A 21,929-nucleotide genomic window follows, 5' to 3' on the forward strand; every position below is an offset into this window, starting at 1 on the left:
GTCAATGTCTCCATTGCTTTACAGTGAACTCACAAACACCTTTGTCTGCCAAGGTGACTCTAAATAGAAACTTGCCTGAAGAAAGCAAAGTGATCCCCCAGAAATCAACAAGGTTTACACTTATTACCAGCTAAAATGGCTGAAGGAGCACGTCATACATGTACAAACAAGGCATCTTTCCAAAAGGCATTCTCTGTGTTTCTGGTACTCCACAGTTCAGGTTCTTTTGCAAACTTGTATGTGAGCATGAAAGCTAGAAAAATACCTTTGAAACCTCGGATCTCTGTTCAAAGTTGAGATTTTCCCTTAACAATTTCAGCAAAACTTTTATTTTAGCCTTTAGGTAGTCTTTTTGGTTTGATGAGTTTTTTTCCCCTTTATGTAGTCTTTCGGGTTTGTTTGTTGTTGTTGATTTTGTTGGAGCTGTTTTGTTGGGGTTTTTGTGGGTTTCCTTGATTTGTTTGTTTGTTTATTTGTTTTTATGTGGTTGAGGGTTAGTTTGTGGTTTTTTGGTTGGTTGGTTTTTGGTTTGGGGGTTTTTTTCTGCTCTTTGCTAAACAGTTGCACTGGTACGGCCACCGTGAGACCTACTTATGCTGAAAAATGAATCAGCAGAAAAAGAAGAAGAAAAAAACATGCCTAAGTAAATGTTTGCACATCAGTTATTTGAGTAAAGGAGGCTCAGAGGAGACCTCACTGCTCTCTACAACCACCTGACAGGAGGGTGTAGCCGGGTGGGGGTCGGCCTCTTCCCCCAGGCAGCAAGTGACTGCCTGAGAGGAAATGGCCTCAAGACGTGTGCCAGGGGTTCAGTTGGACACCAGGGAGAAATTCGTCATAGAAAGCGAGATTAGATATTGGAATGGGGTGCCCGGAGAGATGGTGGAGTCACCGTCCCTGGAGGTGTTTAAGGACAGGCTGGACTTGGCACTCAGCGCCGTGGTGTGGTTGACACTCGGTTGACACTCAGTGGACACGGCGTTCGGTCATAGCTTGAACTTAATGATCTCAGCTGTCTTTTCCAATCTAAGTGATTCCGTGATTCCGTTTGCGATTAGGAGGACGCCGGGGACCCTCGCACAGCCGCGGGCAGGGTCCGAGGCCGCAGCCTGCGGCCAGCCGGCCGGCAGCCCCGGGGCGGGGCGGGGCGGGGCGGGGCGGGCCCGGCCCGGCCCGGCCCGGCCCGGCCCGGCCCGGCCCGGCGACCGAAGGTGCCCTCGGCTCCCGCCGCCGCCGTACGTGGCCGCCACAGCCCCGGCGCGTGGAACGCGTCCCTCCCGTGATTGGCTGCCTGCACAGTAGGCCCCGCCCGCCTCGGCGCCCTATTGGTCAGTTTAGCTGCCGTGCCGCTCGCGCCGTGGGCCGCCAGGGGGTGCGCGTTCCCGCGGGCCGGTGGGGCGGCACCGCGCATGCGCCGCCCTCCCGTGGCCTCTCGCAGCCTGTCCCCACCGGCCCCGTGCCCCGGTCTCGCGCCATGGCGGCCGCCGCCGAGGAGCCGTTCCCGTTCCACGGGCTCCTGCCCAAGAAGGAGACCGGTGCCGCTGCCTTCCTCGCCCGCTTCCCCGACTTCGACGGGCGGGGGGTGCTGCTAGCCGTGCTGGACACCGGCGTGGACCCCGGGGCGCCTGGCATGCAGGTAGAGCGGGGCGGCGGCGGCCCTGAGTCACGGCCGCGGCTCGCAAGGAGCTCCCGGGTCCTACTGGAGCGACCCCGGCAGGATGGGGACGAGTACGGGGCCGGCCATGGCACTCGGGCGGCCCGAGGCAGCGGCGGCGAGAGCGGGGGAGGCCCCGGAGGGCTGTCCCGGGGACTGTCCCTGTCCCGGGGACTGTCCCTGTCCCGGGGACTCGTGGCTTGTGTTCGCTCTCGCTTCCCGCCCCGCACGCGTGAGCGGGGCTCGGGTGCGGGAGGGCGGGGAGATGCCGTGGCCAGGGATCCGCACTGGTCACCCCCGGGGCTTCTGCTGTTGTGCGGATCCTGCTCCCTGCCCAGCCGTCCGCAGGCGTGTCACGGCACTTGGATCTCCGGGGCTGCCTTCTCGCGCAGAGCTCATTATAAAAGAACGCTTTGTGTTTTTGTTAAACCTGCGTTACTTCGGCAGTAGGTAGCTCGAGGCTACGCACAGCTGCCTAGGTGTTTTACATGAAAAGTGTATTTATGGCACAATTTGCATACCCGTCTTTCTCTTTATATTTCTCTTGCGTTTTATTGCAATAGCAGTCTGTATCAAATTTGATTCTGCCAGCTTTTTTTCTGATCTGGCAACTTTATGTCTCCGTGTCGGTTTTGTGAATTTCTGTGTATCATGTCAGTTTGGGCATTTCTCAGCGCTTATTTCTTGTAACCTTTGTCTCTTAACATTTCTTTATCTTGCAAGTTTGCATGTGGCCCTTTGTGTCACTGCTGCTTTAGATTTTTTGTCAACATGTTATGTCTGAGTGATGGCATAGGAGTCCGTGGAAGAATGATTCGGAGTTGTATGCAGCTCACTTGGACGCTGAATCCTTTGTTATGTTTTGTTTTGACTAAGCAGGGCTTGTGTTGGTTTCCATCCTTTCTTTGGTGTGGAATTAACTCCTAAGTGACCTCATTCAGGGACCTGACCCTGGCAGATCATTAGTTCCGTGTTCTGAAATGACTCCTTATGGGATGGGGTTAGACTAGAGGATGAGTTAAGAGGACGGGTTGGATGGAGGGAAGGAGTACCCAGGTGTCACTTCTGTTGATTTAAGCTGAAATGAAGCCAATGCTTTTGGTAAGAAGTTGTGGGTGAGTGGAAGAGTAATTGGAAATCTTAATGAAAGCTAGCCAAAAGGAAATCATGGTAATACCATGGGCAGAGCAGAAAGTAATGGAAGACAATTAGGAAGGTGTGAATATAAATTGAATTATGTGCATGGTTCTGAAGTTTCACATATAAAAGCAAAAACCCCTGAGTTTTTGAGGTTATGAATGAGTAGTGGTCAACAACAACAAAACCCCAGTATGAATTTATTGGCAGTAGTGAGAAGCTTTGTTCTGATATAGGTAATCCAAGGTTCATAAGGGATATTTATGAAGCATCATGATCTCTGTGTTGACCATATCAGTTTTCTCCAACTTACTTTCTTTACACACAGGATAAAATTTTGGGTAATGCAGTAGAAGATTTGTAGCAAAAGTAAAAGATTTGAAGAGCAGGATGTGTAATTCATGTTGCAGTGGGTGAGAAGAAGTTTGCAGGGTTGTCAGAAAAACATGTAAAGAAGTTGTGTGATCTTTTCACACTGCCCGCTTAATAGACCTGGCTTAAGGAGCTTGCTAAAGTACAGCTAGGGGATACTTACTGCACAGGGAGTTATAAAGGAGGCAAAGGCAGCACCCAGTCCAGAATAGCTTTGTAGGTGTTTCTTCAGCAAAAGAATGTTCTCACTCTCTGGAGCATTTGCCAGTTTACATTTTGGCTCAGTGCAATGAATCAGTGTCCTGGGCATAGGCAGTGACACAGCATAGCTGTACTGCAAAAAGTAGTTTCTAACCTTGGGATAATTTTTGAAATTTTTTTTTACACCCATCTTTCCTGCTGCTGCTTTTTCTTATTGTCAGTCTTCTTGTCAGTTCCTGGCCTGGCATAAAGTTATATCTATAAGATGTTGAATCAGTTGCTAACCTGTAGCAAGGTTAATTGATATGACAACTTTGAGTTCTGGTTAATGACAATGATTATTACAAGCTAAAATGAGCTACTGTGATTTGGATATAGTGGAGTTCTTAATCAAAACAAAACAGTTAATTTCTTAGCTGCTGCATAGTGTTTCATTCCTGGGTAGGGTTCTTTGCTTGTTGATTCTGTGACTTGGTTTGTAAACATTGATAGCACTGTTTGTTTTCTTTCTGAGGGACAGAAAGATCTGGGGACAGAGTTTAACAGGGAAATATCATTATGTTTCTGTTCTTCCCTGGACGCTTGCTGCTATAGAGAGAATAGTTAACAAAACCGTCTTAGATCTGTTGTCTGTTGATTGGCTTTCTTTGATACATAAAATGTTATTCTAGCTTGTACTTACTTTCCTTTTCTGTATGAATCTTTGGAACCAGTGCCGTCTAGGGAATTTCTTTCACCTCTTCTTCCCTTGCTTTTCCACCAGTTGACACCAACTGTAAGGTTTAGTTTGTCTGCTTCTTTCATGTGAGTTTTACCCTCTTTCAGTTCTCTTGGTAGAATGTATTTCCTGCTGTCTGCCAAGTCATTGTTTGTAATTCTCATTAAGGCAGAGTGACTGATGAAATTTTAGATGCATTTAATGGAGTGTTGTGATTGTATAGGTATAGTCTTTGCTCAGCCCCACCCTGTCCTTTCCCTGTTCCTATTGCGGCTTCTTTTGTTTCATGATAGATAAGTCAGTTCATTTTGCTTCTTGCAAATTTATTTATTTTGTAAAGTGGCATTTGGAATTATTATTTACTAACATTTACTTGTGCTTTTATGTGACAGCTTTTTAGCCGTAGCAGCTAGTTTTGTTTTACTTGCTTTTCAGCACTGAGTTAAAAAAATTGCTTGGAAATTATTTTGTTTGTGATTATGATGATCAGCTGTCCCATGACCAAGGTGCTGAAGAACTTGTTCATCTCTTGTGGCTGCAGTAGCTGACAGTTGGAGTCAGTGATTGTATGGGCTGGCAAAAACATGCTAAAATATATCTGGCTTTCCTTTTTCTTGTGTTGTGATTTTCAAAGATACTGGTGCTCCTCTACTTCTGTTATAACCTGTGTGAGTTGTCAGGATTATGCACACAGATTAATTTTAGTGTTCTCAGTTTACTAATTTATCTGCTTTACAAAGTCAGAACTAACATGTACATAGGATTTTAAAACTTCAAGCAGAAATGTATAAACAGCAAAGTAGTTTTCAGTTTTAAACTACTGATTTGTTTTTTAAATGCCTATAGGCAAGCCAAAATAATTAAGACAGGATTGGGGATTTTTTTTCTAAACACAGTATGAAATATTTTTAATGGTATAAAAATAATTGTTTTTAAATTCTAATGCAAAAGGTACTAGGATGTACCTTCTGTCTGTGATCAATTCATTACTTCAGGACTCTTCTGTTCACATGAGGGAATTGATCAAGGTCACTTGATTATTTTTATTATAATTTTAAACTCAGGATGACAAGATTTGCAAAGGCAAACTGAGCTGAACTCTTGAGTTTCACTCTGGCGTTGCTGCTGGTGGGCAGCGTGCCGAAGGGCCGCTCGTGGTAGCAGGAGCTGCCGTATCGGTTACTTGCACTGAGTTCCCTGAATCTGTCTGGATTGCGGCTCTTAGGAATTGAGCCTTAGACTAGCTGAAACTCTGAGTTTCTTGTGTCTGACTGAAAGACTCTGATTTCTTGGTTCTGACAGTACAAACTCACATGCATGTATGGGCCTGCTAGGTTTCAGCTAGGAGGCAGAGAGCCATAGAGTGTAGGAGGTGCACCTCGTTTTTCGGGCTAGGAAACAACTCCTAAAACTATCCAAGCTTGCTGCAGCATAAGTCTGTGTTCTGGCCACCTGTTGCTGTATAACTTGCCTCCTTCAAGCAAGTCACCTTGGATAACATTTTCATTCTTGTTTTCTTGTACTTTGATCACTGAATAGTTGACTTTGAGTAGAGGCATACTGAAAAGTGTCAAGTGCTGCTAATGTCAGGATTGGTTTGCAGTTGTTTTAGTATTGGAGCGGCTCTTGATTTTTGTGTGAATTGTGGCCAGCATTGAAGACATTAATTACAAATGCTTGAAAAGTGTATGGTTTAGTGCCTACACACTGTTCCCCAAGTAAATTTTCACTACTATGTAACTATCGATTGGTCGATGTTTTACCAGGTTAAGATGCTCTTAAGATTTTCTCCAGTGAACTTGAATTTCTGTGAACAGAGTAGAGTGTTGATTTCTGTCATGAAAGTTCTTCCCTAGCAAGCCTATTCAAAAGCAGTATTTGTTACCTTCTGGGAAATGAAATTGATGCTGTTTTTATGGTTACTATGGGTTTGGAATATTTGGGGTTGATTCTTTTTATTTTTTTAAGCTGTTTAAGCCCGTTTTCATTGCGGGTGTTGCTTGTTACTTGTTTGGGTTGGTTTTTTGTTGTTGAGCTTTAGGAGATTGTTTTCTGGATTGTATGGATTTTGGTTGGGTTTTTGTTTGTTGCTTGGTTTTTTTTAAGCCGTGAATTTGAGACCATGGAAGTATGTATCCTTGTTTGCTGAGATGTGATAAGAACTTGACTCTTGTCCTTTTGGCAGCAGCAGAGTGACTTTTATGAAACAGTTTGAATGTGTTGGTAGCTTCCAGTAGCTGAATTCACAATTCTAGAGCATTATTGGAACAAAACAACCTTCCATATATTATATCTAACATCAAAATTATTGATAGAGATTAAGGCAAAAATACCATAAATTTAAATGTAGAAAACAACAAATGTGGCTGCTTTTCTGAACATGAAGCTCTTTTCACTTTCAGTGTAGTTATTGTATAGGAAATACTAGGAAGATGATTGTTATCTTCTTTTTGTAATCAGTCTTTGATACAGCACTGTAAAAATATGTATGTATGATAAATTCATAGAATCATAGAATTGTTTGGGTTGGAAGGGACCTTGAAAGGCTGTCTATTTCAACCTCCCTTCAAGGAGCTGGGACATCTTCAACCACATCAGATTGCTCAGAACCCCATCCAACCTGACCTTGAATGTTTCCAGGTGGATGGGGCACCCACCTGGGCAATCTGTTCCAGTGTTTCACTGTTCTTACAGTGAAAAATTTCTTCCTTAAAACTGGTCTGACAGTCTCCTTTAGTTTAAAGCCATTCTTCCTTGTCTTATCACTGCCTGTGCTATGTAAAAAATTGCTTCCATGTTTCTTATAGGCCCTTTTTAGGTGCTGGGAGGCTGCTATAACATCTTTCCAGACTCCTTGTAGAAGTATTAGGTGTATATAGCTGTAGCTGCTAACAGTGCAAATGGATTAAAGCACAAAGCAGAATCTTTCAAAGAGGAAAAATAAGGTAATAGTAACTTGTGCCCCTTTCAGGTTTCTTTAAGCTCAGTTAAGAGATTCCAGTTTGTGAGAGCTTGTACTTCAGCACCTGTCATTTTCTTACTTGTGCATTCATTACTATAAAATTTGTCCAGAATGAGGGGTCACACACAACACAACAAATAATATGAAAACAAATAGTAGTTCTTGCAAATAGCTTTTTTGCAGATTTAGGCTTGCTTTTAAATTGAGGCTGCCTGTGCTTTGTTGATAGTGTTTTTACTTTTTTTCTCTTCTAAATCCTTATTAGAAATAAGTGGATTTGTATGAACATGTTGGTCTTAGTTATTTGAAAATTTATCTTGAGTTCAAGTTGGTTTTATGTCCTTCAGTTAAAGCCTGAAAAAGCTAGTTGATATTTTTAACAACAAAACTTTCCTGATTTGTGTGCTAACGTACTAATCAAGTACATTTCCCAATTTTTCTGTGCTCATATTTCCAGATTACAACTGATGGGAAACCGAAGATAATTGATATCATTGACACTACAGGCAGTGGTGATGTAACTACGTGTACCATTGCAGAACCTAAAGATGGAGAAATTACTGGTCTTTCTGGAAGAACTTTAAAGGTGAGTATTTGGTGGTACAGAGACACCACTGGACATCATCTTCTTTGGTTAACAGCAAATTTAGCACTTGTTTTGGTTTTTGCAAAACTTACTTCCTTTTAACCAGATGTTGTGGTTTAAATCCAGCTGGCAGCTAAGCACCATAGAGCTGGTCACTCAGCCTTCCCCAGGCAGTATGGGGAGAAGAAAATCAGAAGGGTGAAATTGAAAAAACTTACATGTCGAGATAAAGACAATTTAATAGGTAAAACAAAAGCCTTGCATGCAAGCAAAGGAAAACAAGGAGTCCATTCACCACTTCCCACAGATACCCAGGTGTTCAGCCATCTCCAGGAAAGCTGGACTCCACACAAATGGTGACTTGAATATAGATGCCATCACTCTTAATGACTCCCCTTCTTTCTTCTTTCCCTGGCTTTATATGCAGATTGTGATGCTGTATAGTATGGAATATATCTGTGGTCAAGTTGGGATCAGTTGTCCCAGCTGTGTCCCCTCACAAATCCTTGTGCATCTCTAGCCTGCTCACTGTTTGGGATGGGTGAGAGAAAAAGCCTTCACTCTGTGCAAGCAGTGTCCAGCAGCAGCTAAAACATCCCTGAGTTATTAGGAGTGTTCAGCACAAATCCAAAACAGCCCCATATCAGCTACTGTAAAGAAAATCAACCCTAGCCCAACTGAAACCAGCTAACCAGATCTTACCCAAACCTAATGGTGCATTTGCTCATCTTCATGTAGATTGCTTAGTGTTTTTTACACTTTTTATATGTCTTTATCTCTAATTTATTCTGCAGTTGAATAGGGGTGTGTACAGGGCTTTTTTGGGGGGCTGATAATAATTTAATTATTTGTTCAAACCAGTATCTGATACAGCTTTGGAAATTGGCTGAAGAAAATGTGCTAATATATTTTAAAAATATCAGACACAGTAGTGTCTTTAAAAGTGCTAGTATTTTCCACATTTGCATGACCTACAAGAGGAATTGTGTTAAGCTCGTGGTGAATCGATTTAGAGACTGAAAAATCTGTGAGGACCTGGCTGTAGACTCACTGAATTCTCACTATATGCATTGCAGAAATGCTGTAGGGTTTCCAGAAAGGACACAGTCTAGTAGGTCTTGGGTACACGGAACTGATGTTGCTAGCATGTTCTTCATTTCCTGATGGGATTGATGATGTGGTATGGGGGCATCACATCTTTGGATCTCTCCATACTGTCAGCTTTCTTCATAATTTTGTACAGAAGATGATTGTAAGGCTAAATCTGTTGCTCTTTTACTTTTTTTACTAGGATGGGCAGATCCTGATATACAGAGTCTAAATTGCATGAAGTTGTGAAGTGAGATATTCAGATGTTTGTCATGGCTTCCAACCATACTTGCTTATGTTATGTTTCACTTATAGTACTGTTATTTCCCCACACCCAGCAAATTCAGTAAAGCTGGAGCTTTGCGTTTTAAAAATAGACTATCAGAGCAACTAATACTTAAAGATGTTCAATGCCAGTGTCACATGAACCGATACTGATTTTTGGGAGCTGGATTGAAAATGCCATATCATGTTGTTGGAACAGTGCAGTAGTTCTGTTATGGAGACAGAGAATTAAATTGGCAGTATGTGCAGGTTTGTTCTGCTAATCTGTCTTACACAGTGTTGGGGTTTTTTGTTTGAGGACTTCTTTTAATGGCATTAGTTAACCTATTTCTGAATGTACTTTTCTGTAGATTCCAGCAAACTGGGTAAATCCTTCAGGCAAATATCACATTGGCATAAAAAATGGTTATGATATCTATCCTAAAGCTCTTAAGGAGAGGATTCAGGTAAGGATGAATTATCTTTTCTTTCTGATATATAGTCATATTTTACAGTTCTGTTTCTTAATTTTGTTAGAGCACTACAGCATGTGGTTTGCTAACATACTTGGATTGCTAATCAGCACTTAAATGGTATTCTCTCTGATTTTTATTGATTCCATTTCTTCTGTGATTTTTTCAGAGCAACAGGGGGGTGGCTTGGAAATCCTCCTCACAATGGTCCATTGAGGCTAGAAGTACAGAAATTACTGATAGCCCCCTTTTTTAAGTTGTATGGCAATTTATGCTTATTTATACTATTGTATAACCTTTTTTAGCCATTGTCTCAAATCAGAATTTTCAGATTATCTTTATAGACTTCATACTTTGACATATATTTCTTAGCATGTTGAGGAACTTGTGATTTTATTTTGCAGAAAGAGCGCAAGGAAAAGCTCTGGGATCCTGTTCACAGGCTGGCTCTAGCAGAGGCCTGTAGGAAACAAGAAGAATTTGATGCTGCTCATAGCTCTCCCTCACAGGTTTGCATGAAGCCTAATTTTATAACTTGTTCTTTGCAACAATTTGTTACTGGTTGACAGGATTCAAATGTTTCATTGGATGAGTGAAACAAAGATACTTGTGAGTATTTTGACAGGTAATTTGCCAGTGTATCTTCTGATTAATTTTATAAGTCTTTCTATGTATGGTTGTTCAGTTTGGTTAGTGTTGTTTATGTTTGAGAGTTGGTGTGAAATATGAAAATAGGATTACTTCAAAAAATTTGTTGGATATTTTCAGTAAGTTTTGTTTTTAATTTAATGTGCAATGTTTTGAGGCCACCATCCTTGCTGTGTTCAAAGTTGGAATTTTCTAAACATATTGTTTCTTGTGTAAACTGTGTACTATTTTAATGAAGTACCAGAAATGCCTCAGATACTACTTTATCATTTAATAGTCTTTAAGAAAATAATGGCTTTAAATGTTACGTTTACAGAAATTAGAAGTAGTTGTACATAATAGCCCAAAAAATAAATAGTGCACTGTTGAAAGCCATTGAACTTCTAAATTTTTATGACTCCTAGGATAGTCTAACATTCCTGAGAAAGTAATGGAAAAAATGTATAGCACTAGAAAAGAATGTAGGATTACCTATCTTGTAGTAATTTTGGAAATATTCTAATTGAATTTTGTTTGCTGTATTAGGTAAATAAGCTAATAAAGGAAGAACTTCAAAATCAAGTGGAATTGTTGAATTCTTTTGAGAAAAAATACAGTGATCCTGGCCCAGTATATGATTGTGTAGTGTGGTATGATGGTGAGACCTGGAGGTAAATGACTAAACTTGTCTAAAATAATCTTGTTCTTTACATAAAACAATAACTTGCATTGAAGACTTGTTATCTTTATATCTCTGTATCTGCCCTCTTTATAGAGGTTTTAAGTATTTTTTGCTTTAAAGTCGTCGTGCTGTATTAATTGAATTTCTTGACAAAATTCTGGTCCCAAATGAAGATGGGATAGAATAAAGTCTTATTGAAGACAATGTGATATGAGTGTAAGCTTATGGGATTTTTCTTCTGAAGCAGAATAAAACTGTTTTGACTATCCATTGGTGATGTGGAATAAGACAGAATGAGTGTCTGTGCAGAGACTTCAGGATGTAACATGGCACATTTCTTTACTGATAATGTGCTTCATACAAAACAGTAAAACTTCAAATGTTTGTGTACGAGCACTGAACGTCTGTCTACCTTTAGTAGAATTTCTTCCTTGAACTTCCCTAAATTTTCATACTCTTGCTTTTCAAATACAGAGTTATTTGAATTTAGCAGTGTTTTGAAAATCATTTTATTTAGATAACTTCATAGTTTCTGAATCTTATAAACAATCAAGTTTTAAAGTAGTTGCTCAAAGAACTATTTAAAGAAACCAAAACACAGAACCAAACTCTTGAAGTCTTTTTGCTGTGCACAGCTGGAAATGGTAGGTAACCAAAAGTTTGCAGCAGCTGTGACATTGCCTTTTTTTGTTTGTTTGTTTTTGTCAACAGAGCCTGCATAGATACAAGTGAGAGTGGTGACTTAGCTAACTGTACAGTGCTGAGAACCTACAAAGAGGCTCAGGAATATGGATCTTTTGGAACATCTGAGATGTTGAATTATTCAGTGAATATATATGATGATGGAAACCTCCTTTCTATTGTGACAAGTGGAGGTAAATGAAAATAATCTTAAAAACATTTTGCTGCTAAGTAGGTATCATGAGAAGCAGTAATTTGAATTGGGTCTTGTTTCTGATACTTGGAATGGCTTGAGGCAGCTGTCGTAGTACAGCATTTGTTATTATGACTTTTAAGATCAATACTCATATTTCCTGAACTAAATTCTATAATGATAGCTCATTACCAAACTTGCTTGCTTTTTTGTATGAAATATTGTCAACTTTATGTACATAAGCATGAATACATAGAATGTGCCCACTTAGGTATTCTTTAACATGTACGTGCATCTTAAAAGCTAAACTAAAGAGAACCTTCTTTCAAAGAACCTTTTTTGTTATGTTTGTTAAATGTAGAGTGATGATTGATTTTTAGTTGCTCTCCTTTGTACTTGTCTACTTTAAGAATCTTAAATATAATACCCATGAATAAAATGGGTATTGATCTTAATATAGGTTTATGCAAACTTTTTTGTTATGTCAGATGTCACTATAACTGTAGTTCCAAACACTCTGAACCTGTTTTAGAGTATTCTTTAAGTAATCATGGTTTGTTTTGGAAGCAGACTGGGTGGTTGGGATGGTATGGGTGCATTTGCTTTGAAAAATGCTCTTCATTCCTCATGAAAATATCCCATCTCAGTAGGGCTACATAAGCAGTTCAGATTTCTAAATAGATGGTAACTTATTTGAGATGTTCCTTTCTGTGTTTCTGTGCAGTTCTGTTTTCTATTCTTAATGCCTGCTACCTGAGTTGTCTCAGTATTCCTAACTTTGAGTAGGAAGTGTTGAGCCTGCAAAGTAACTTTCGGTAGTGGAATTAAGTTAATGCTTTGCTCCTCTCTTCCTGCTGCCTCCTTTCTCTCCTTAAAAAGCTTTTTGATTTGTTGAACCTCATACAGTTAGCCTCAGCCTATTGATCCAGCCCGTCCAGATCCCTTTGTAGAGCCTCCCTATCCTCCAGCTGATCAGCACTCCTGCCCAGCCTGTCTGCACAGTGACTGAGGATACTCTCAATCCCCTTGTCCAGACCATCATAAAATATTGAACAGATCTGGCTCCACTGCTGATTCCTGGTGAACGCTGTCACCCTTTTGGTATCAGCAGCACTGGTGACTGGCCGCTGACTGGATTTATGTGCTTACAACTCAATAAGTGAAAATTAATTGAGCTGTAGCATAATTCTTACAAATGAAGTCCACTGAAAAAACATACTTTTCCTTTGCACAGGAGCACATGGGACACATGTGGCTAGTATTGCAGCTGGATACTTTCCAGACGAACCAGAACGGAATGGTGTGGCTCCTGGAGCTCAGATTCTTGCAATCAAGATTGGTGATACGAGACTGAGTACAATGGAAACTGGCACTGGTCTCATAAGAGCTGTGGGTGTTTCACTGAATAAATTATTAATCTCAGCTGTGTGATTTAAGTGTAGAATATTGTGAAACTTCATGCCCTACTTGTTTATAGGCTTTGTTTTTATGGTTCTACAGTATTTCCAACAAAAATACCAAAAATTAAAAAAAAAACCAAGCTACTCCCCCCCAAAAAAAACAAACCCTTAAGCAATAAATAACACAGCCAAAACACCTAAAACCAACTAGAATGTATTTTAAAGCATATTGTAAGACTGGTGTTTTAATATAAAACAAAACTTCTATTGCATAGAGCTCTTAGAGTTTCTCCAGGCTAACAGACTTGCAGTGTCTGACTAGGTTGGTGCATGAGAGCAGTTACTTGCATATTGGATAAAGTTCTTTGTGTTGTCAGTGTATCTTTTATAGTTACTCACATCTAGAATAAATCTAGAATAGTGGCAAGTATCTACCTATGTTTGTGTTAACTCTTTTTCTTAAGCGTGAGGAAAAACAGCATTCCTTTTAGTGATGAAAGACCCAAGAGCTTTTCTGTATAATGAATTGGTAAGGAAAGATTTTACTTAAGAAAAGGATGTGAAAAGACTATGTTGTGGTCCATAGGATATTTTGATGTAGCAACATGAACAGTAACTTTTTTGCAACTTTTTGTGTTTCAATCAAACTGCACAGGAAAGGAGAATTTTATGTTCTTGAGACAATAGTAGTGCTGTCTGCAGTTTTCTCTTAGGATAATGTCTTGATTTATAACTGGGAACATGGAAAGAATAAGGCTTTTCAGGGAACAGGTTTTATAATTTTCTTAGTTCTTTGGGAAAATAGCACTTATCTGGCTGCAGTAAATTATTTTCTAGATTCAAGAGATTTATCTATCTTTCTGAGATACGTAGCAAATCAATTTAAGCAGATGTTTTCTGTCATTCCTGAAGTCACTTTCATTCTTTGACTAGCACATATTTTGACTTCCATTTTTACTTTATCAGATGATAGAAACAATAAAATACAAATGTGATCTTGTCAACTACAGCTATGGAGAAGCAACTCATTGGCCAAATTCTGGGTGAGTAGTACTGTAGTTAAAGTATTTTAATTTCGCAGAGGTGGAATTGTATTTGTTGAGTTTTCTGTAAGTCAGCTAGTGGCTAAGAGTGAACCATCCAAGCTTGATTCCTCGCATGATTCATAAGTTAAAAACTGTGCAGTATAAGTTTTAAACTGGCTTTGAAAGAGGTAAACACACTGAAAAAGCTTTTCATTTATAATATGTATATAAATATATAATTCACAGATTTATAACACATACACAAATAATATTTTAGCATAATAAAGAACTTTTATAGTTGCAACACCACATGATGTGTGAGGTATTTTTTGAAGACCTAGGATCACTACATAATTTTCATTCCTTTTTGAAACTAGAAGATGTTTTTGTGGTCAGCTTCTGTACTGGAACCGCCTCTGCTAGGTGTGGGAAGCAGACTGCATAAGTTTCCTTGTTTGGTGAATGGTCAGAGGTTGTACTAGAAACGGGAGCTTTGTCCTGTGGAAGAAAGCTATATTGTTGAGTAAATGATTCATTTCTTTCTTTAGGAGAATTTGTGAAGTGATTAATGAAGCAGTGTGGAAACACAATGTAATCTATGTTTCAAGTGCAGGAAATAATGGTCCTTGCCTTTCTACAGTTGGATGTCCTGGTGGAACTACATCTAGTGTAATAGGTAAATAATTCATTTAGGCAAGTTTTTTGACATTATTCAGCTTCTATCTTTTCAAACTTTGTACTTTTGTGCCATGTTTGATTGCTGAGCTAAAATCTAAAAAATTGCCTGCTGTGCTACAAGGTTAATTCTGAGAGAAGCACTTGCTCTATGCTTAGGTATACAAATTTAGATTGTTATCTTCTTACAATTCAAGACCTTACATATGTAGAAAAGAGGTGGGAGGCAAATGATCTAGATTTAATGTGGCTTAGTATAAAATTTGCAAAAGAAATGTTTGGTCTGACTTACTTGAATATTTCAGGATTACTTTTTAAACTCTAACTATCTAAGCACACCACTTTGCTCCAACCCATAGCTGCTGGTGAATGCAACTTAGGAAAATATGATTCTAAGTTGGATTCTAATTAATCTTCTGGAAAGTATTGCAATGCATTTTGAACTGTAAGAACTACAGTTTTCGATCATCTGTCTTCATCAGATACTCTAATTTTTATTTTAAGTGGAACAGATGTTTTTAATTTGGATAGAAAATAATCCCATGCTAGGATCTAGGCAAGTCCTCATGTAGGGGAGGAATTTTTCCAGCTGCAGTGTCACTGCTGTGCAAGTCTATTACTGTCATTAAAATTCTTTTTCTGATAGGCTAATATATTGAGTTATAAGATTCAGCAAAATGTCTGGCATTCAGGGGTAACTTCCTTAGTCTTAATGAAATAAATAAATCCTTTATTGTCTCACTGCTTCATTACACAAGATGCTTTTTAAGTGTCAGAATTCTTATGCAAGGAGACCAGTATGTAAGGAGACTAGCATGAAACCTTGGAAGCTGGAGAGCTGCTATTCCAGGGCAGCTAGTAGAATTAATGCTGATTACTTTCTGCAAGTTAATCTGCTATTAATTCTCTACTGAGACTGGGGGTTGGAACTGGAACTAACGAGCTCTTTTCAGGTCTGCACTGGCTTTGCTCTTACAGTGCATCTACTCTGTCAATTCAGCTTAGTTGTATCACTCTAGAGACAGTGTGATTATTCACTCTGCATGCCAAGTAGTTTGCTCCTGTCCTCCATCTGGAGTGAACCAGATAGAGTTTTTGTTTTTTGAGGGTAAAGCAAAATACAGCTGACAGGTTGGCTTAGTTCACACAGAGACAGCCTTGCCAAATTTGTCAGCTTGGTATGGTAGTTTTGTACCACCATGGTAGTGCTTGTGCTGTAAACAAAATCATAGCTGCAGTGTGCATCCTTGGCATTCTCTTCTACAATTGCTACTTTATCAACCTTTGATGTAGCTGTTTAACATACTCTATGTACTTGGAACTGATACCCAGTAAAGACTGTTTCCTGCGTGAGATGTGTGGATGTGGCCACTCCAGGGGATGTAGCTGGGAGCCACATGAACCAGTTCACATGGATTGCTCTGATGTGCAGTTGTTGTAGTTTATGGCAGAGCAGTGGAAACAGAGGAAGAAGGTGCGGGAGAGGGAGAAGAAATGTATGAGTTACCTGTTGAGAAAGAAGTGTATAAGATTGTATTCCAGCTGAATAAAAGGGAAACTTGGAAGTTTGCATGATATTTTACTATTATACAGTGTGCCCATCAGCATTGTTACTGCATAGCATGAAGCTTTACACTTGCCTTGCAAAAATATCTGGATTTAATGAGATGGAAAATGTGTTTCCATTTTAAATGTCAGGCAAGAATTCTTCTCATGAAGAGTTAAAACCACAGAAGAATTTTACTTTAGTTCTTAATAAAAATTTATGTTACATCTAAAACTCTTGAATGTTTTTTACAGGTGTTGGTGCCTACGTGTCACCTGACATGATGGTTGCTGAATACTCTTTGAGAGAAAAACTGCCAGCAAATCAGTACACTTGGTCATCCAGAGGGCCTAGGTAGGTTATATTCCAAGAAAATTGATTACTTTGGGGTTCAGGTGATATAACTCAAAAATCTAAACTGGGTCACTAATACCAAAATGAATGTATTTCTTCCCTGTGAAAAGAGCATAACTAGCCTGCTCTTCTGGTAACACTTTTATATATTGGGATCTAGAACTCCTGGAGGAGAGGGAATACAGGCCTCAGCACAGCCTGTATTTTCCAGCAAAGTATTTGGATGCAGATCTATTCAAAGATGATAAACGTTACTGAAAGGTTGTCTGGAAATTTGTTTGGGTTTTTTTTGTTTACTTTTTTTCTTTAGCATTTATTTCGTTAGGTTAGTGTGGTGAAGTTAAATGTCCAATAAGTGATGAAGATTAAAATAAATACTGTTACTGCAGTGGTGTTAGTTCTGTGACAGTGACATTGCTGTGATGGTGTAATTTACTCAAGGGTTTTGTTTGAGTTCAGTAGAGGTGTGAGTAGGCAGAAAAAATTGCTTTCTGCCTTACACTGCAGAAAATTTTCTGAAATATGTGTGAAAGAAATTTTAAGGGCAGTGTAAACACCAATTATTTCATTTCTCAGAAGCATCTGATAGTAATGTGATAGACAAAAAAAAATAGTAGCATCTTTTCTTGAGTTCTTGCTTGTGTTTAGACTTTGCAGTTGTTCTCTAGCTGTTCTGGTGTTTATATTTACCAGCAAGTATATTGTTTCAAGAATCTTACTATGAAGGATTGTCATGTTTTGTGTAGGGAAAAGATAAATGTGCTCTCTGCCCTCAGCTGAGAAAGGAAGATTGATTTGTAATTAATTTTGATAGACACACAGACATACACGCACACACGCACATCACTTTTTGTGTGCTTAGTCACTGTGCCCTGTAAAATAGTCAGCTGAAAGGCCAAGTCTGGCCGAAGGAGGATTCTCCTTGTTTAGGGTGCAGTATGCAGATGACTGGAGAGTTCCTGAGGTTTGCTAGAGCAGTCTTGATGTAGGGATCAGTCTGTCCCAGTAAGCAGTAGAGGCTTTCAGGCAGATGTGCTCTGCACTGCTTGTCCCAAGGTGTTGGGATGCAGAACCTTTTTATGGGTTTATATATGGCTGTCATAAAATATGTCCAAACGTCAGATTGCTGTTTCATACTTGGAATATTCTGATTTCAGATGGATTTTAGACATATGAAGCTGTTAGTGTGGGATATAAGTACCCTAAAATATCCTGCCTCTCTACAGAACTAAATACCTCAGGCGCAGGGCTGTCCTTATTCAAGCAGTGCAATTTTTGTCTATCCAGAGCAAGAAAGATGGAGCATATCTGGCTCACAGAGTTGGAAACTAGATGCTATTCTAGCTGTGCCATAGGCACACAGTTGCTCTGTTCTTAAATATGCATGTGAAAGAGGAAGTGGGGTTTAGGGATCAGGCCCAGCTGATCCTGACATACGTCTTGACATTACTTTTTATGTGTTCTCCCTTTGCCCTCTTGTTTCAGGCTTGTAAATTCAAAACTTAACCTGGTAGTGAACTATCAGCATGCAAAATTAGAAGTCTAGGTTTTGGATCTTTTCTAGCCTTCCTCCTCCTTTTACTATTTTTCTTTAGAAGTAATAACCATTGAATAGGCTATGTGGAATATGAATTTATTTATTGAAGTGTTTAATAGGTTAGTTTGTGTGTGTTTTGTAATTCAAATCCCAGAAAGTATTCTGCTGGCTAAGCTCAAGCCTGGTGGAAAATATTGAAGGAGTGGAAAATTTAGAAACCTCTCACTGTGAAACAGGCACAGCTGATGATTAGCATGACATTTTAAATTGTTAGTTGGTGGCATGCTTTTTCTTAGGTTCAATGGGTTAATGGATTTACTGAAGTAAAGTGCAGTGAGTATTCTCTAAAGCGAATTTTTTTTTAAATGTAGTGACAACTTTATCTTAAATTGTGCAAAAAAAAAAAAAAAATTGTGTTTTAACCATTGCTTTTTAATGCTAGCACTGATGGAGCCCTTGGAGTAAGTATCAGTGCCCCAGGAGGTGCTATTGCTTCAGTTCCAAACTGGACTCTGCGAGGAACACAGCTCATGAATGGCACATCCATGTCTTCTCCCAATGCATGTGGAGGCATTGCGTTAGTGTTGTCAGGTAAAGTGCTACAATGTTAAACATAGATGCATCATCTAAAAGAGGTTAGATACTTTTTCCTCTTAAAAAATGCTGTCACTTTCAAATATTTTGTTGTATCTAGTAACACTCTTATTTTTTATTTCAGGACTCAAAGCTAATAATGTTCATTACACTGTTCATTCTGTCAGAAGAGCATTAGAAAATACTGCAGTGAAAGCTGAAAACATAGAAGTATTTGCACAAGGACATGGTATTATTCAGGTATTTGAAAGCAAAAAATCCCAGTATAATATAAATAACTGCTGGTGAAAAACTAACCCACAAAACAGCCAGAACAGCTTTTAAGGTGATCTCACTCAGTTTGTTCCATCCTACTTGATTCTCAAATCTCACAGTGGGAGAGGAGGAGGAATGAGAAGGTTCTTCTAGTTTCAGCATGTAGTTACTGTAAAATAAATGTGATAACTGGACACATTCTTAGGCTGATCAAAAAGATACATGGACATACAAGTGGCATGTAGGCTTTTATCACCCACATGTGGATTGAGGCGCCACATGGGCGCCTAGATTCTGTACTAATGTTGAAAAATGTTTTTAAGTATTGTCAGAGACAGCAGAACTTGTTCTGTCCAGACAAAAGCTGGGTCTGTAAGTTCTGGGCAGTGAAAACAGATACCCACGCTGGTTCACAGAGAGGTACAGCTGCAGTTGTACAGTGACTTTGCTGCAGGCCTGCACTGAACAGTCTGAGTGCTCATCGTTTCTTGTGGGCTTCAGAGTCGTTTGGAAATCTGTGATGTGATCCTGTGTATGGTAAAGGCATACTGACTGTATCCCTATGCATTAGCTTATGCTCTTACAGAGCTGGGCATGGTTATTGCCTACAGTCACTCCTGTCCTAGTCTAATAGAAAGTACTAAGATTTTTTTTCTTGTGCTTCAAAATGCCAGCTATTAAATGCTTAGTCCAAAATTCAAGTTCTGGAGATGCTAGAACCTAGTAGGTAATGCCTATTAAGCACATCTGTAATGCTGAGTTTGATGCAGAAGGCAGCAGTGGTTGTAGCCATATCAAATCAAAAATAGAATGCACCAATCATACTTGGTGTTTTAGTAGCCTATGATTAAATCATGTGCTAAAATGTGATTAGAATTGATCTCGGAGATGAGGTGTTGTATGTCCACTTGTCTCAAAGGAGAGTCCCCTAATCTTCACTGGTGAAGGTACCTTTCTGTCAAGTAGAAGAGAATTTAAGATTTTTGTAGCCAGTAAAATAGCAAGTGAGGTGGAAAGGTATATTTTTAAAACAGGAAGATTAATTTTTTATGTGAGTTGATTGTGACATCTCATGTATTTAAACCCAGAGCTGGATTTCATGACCTGATTCTTTTACTTCATGTGAATATATAAGACTTGCATGGGTATTCCATTGCCCTTTTTTTTTAATTGCTCAGCTTCTTATAGTATAAAAGTTTTAAATGTTTTAACTAGTGTTGCTCCACCTACAAAAAAAATAAATTAGAATAGTAGGTTTGGGCCTTGAAGTCCTCTTCTTCATTGTAATGTCTGAATAGGAATCTTCTTGTGTATTTGTAGCAGAGGAGACTTGGCCTTGTTTGTTTTTTCAAATGTTCTGGCATTTCTGTCTCTCTGGCCATTGCAGACTGCGAAAATTGCCTCATTTTCTGTACTGAGTGTCGTGCAATCACACGTTGCTCAGGTAGCATGTGAGGTACTTCACTGTTTCTAACTGTGCTTGCTAAACATTTCATATTGAAGAGAATATGCATAAATTGCTATTAAGTTGAAATTTGTTAATTTAGAACTTGCTCTTTCTAACAGGTTGATAAAGCCTATGACTACCTCATTCAGAATTCATCATTCGCAAGTAACATCGGCTTCACAGTTACTGTCGGCAGCAACCGTGGAATCTACCTCAGAGATCCAGCCCAGATAGTGGCACCATCTGATCATGGGGTTGGCATAGAACCTGTCTTTCCTGAGAATACAGGTAGGAAAAAGCTTTAGCAGGTGGAGGTGCAGAGAAATACAAATGTAAACTTGACACAAAAAGCTGTGAAATGATGAGTGATGGGAATCTGTACTTTAAAAGGAGTCAGTGTAACCATAGTTTCATGGTCAAGGAAGATATGCAAAATAAACAACTTTTCCTTTTCAACCTCAGACTTACATGCAGGGCTTTCATGTTGTTTGGGGAGACTTGCTTCAATGATTTCTCTCACTGAAAAAAAAGATCTCTTTGTTCTGTAGAAATTTAAAATCAAGTTGGGGAGGCTTTGGAGGAACAAAGAGTAACCATAGATCCCTGATGTTTAATGAAATTATGGAACTTCAGGGTTTGTGTTGTAGATAACTTCTGGCAAAGGTTGATGATTGTTCTAAAGATGAAAGCACTTACCCAGAAATTAGTTTCTCAGTTATTTAAAGACTATAAATTCTAGATTTAGAATTTAGAAGGGCAATACAGGAATTTCTATGGATTAGATTTAGAAGGGCAGTACAGGAATTTATACGGTTTTTATTACTAAAAGGGTAAAAATAAGTTGTGCAGATGAAAATAAAGTTTAACCTGTTTTTCTGCAAACCCTTTTGCCCTGCTTTATTTAATACAAATTGGAACTGACTGAGACTGAATTATGTTGTGTTTAGAAAGGGAGCTGTGTGAGAGCTTGTTAATGAGTTTATTCCTTTCCTGAAACCAGTGGTCATCAGGAAGGTTGGCATGTGACAAAGGGATGAGTTTATTTAGGGGCAGAAAGAGTATGAATTAGGGCAGGTTACTGACTCTGAATAACTTAGCTTACATTGCAGTCAGTGCATTTTAAATTTAACGGGGCACAAAATAATTGTTCACTAAACTTCTGCAGGAAATAAGCAATCTAAAAACAGGAATTTGCAATGAATGACTGGCACTGGTGCATAGATGTTGTTTCCCTAGTTTTCCCTGGTAACTGTTTTCCCTAGTTATTTCTGTGCTGTGTCTGGTGTCTTCAACAAGACTGAGTTTGAGAAACTCTAAATAAGAGTTTAGGGAGGCTGATGGCTCAGTTTGTCTGTTGAAGCTCTCTTCAAGCTTTTATTGCTTCTGCTGTACTTACAATAGAGTGTTCTTTTCTCTGCTTAATCTAGATATGATGAAATGTCTGAAAATTAAGATAA

The 21,929-nt window shown here is 39.3% G+C and overlaps 1 protein-coding gene across 2 annotated transcripts in view; it reads left to right on the forward strand.

Annotated features, from left to right (window-relative positions):
* The first annotated feature begins 1,384 nt into the window (after positions 1–1,384).
* Positions 1,385–21,929, forward strand: part of TPP2 (tripeptidyl peptidase 2) — a 51,200-nt gene continuing 30,655 nt past the window's right edge. For both annotated transcript variants that reach the window (XM_074535680.1, XM_074535681.1), the window contains exons 1-13: positions 1,385–1,636; positions 7,502–7,630; positions 9,355–9,450; positions 9,861–9,965; positions 10,630–10,754; positions 11,477–11,640; positions 12,874–13,028; positions 14,006–14,082; positions 14,613–14,740; positions 16,540–16,639; positions 18,619–18,767; positions 18,895–19,010; positions 20,592–20,760. In XM_074535680.1, coding sequence (XP_074391781.1) covers positions 1,475–1,636; positions 7,502–7,630; positions 9,355–9,450; positions 9,861–9,965; positions 10,630–10,754; positions 11,477–11,640; positions 12,874–13,028; positions 14,006–14,082; positions 14,613–14,740; positions 16,540–16,639; positions 18,619–18,767; positions 18,895–19,010; positions 20,592–20,760 — 1,675 coding nt within the window. In that variant the 5' untranslated portion in view covers positions 1,385–1,474. The remainder of the gene's footprint in view (positions 1,637–7,501; positions 7,631–9,354; positions 9,451–9,860; positions 9,966–10,629; positions 10,755–11,476; positions 11,641–12,873; positions 13,029–14,005; positions 14,083–14,612; positions 14,741–16,539; positions 16,640–18,618; positions 18,768–18,894; positions 19,011–20,591; positions 20,761–21,929) is intronic.

The sequence above is a fragment of the Zonotrichia albicollis genome, chromosome 2 (genome assembly GCF_047830755.1).
Source record: "Zonotrichia albicollis isolate bZonAlb1 chromosome 2, bZonAlb1.hap1, whole genome shotgun sequence".
Taxonomy (NCBI): domain Eukaryota; kingdom Metazoa; phylum Chordata; class Aves; order Passeriformes; family Passerellidae; genus Zonotrichia; species Zonotrichia albicollis.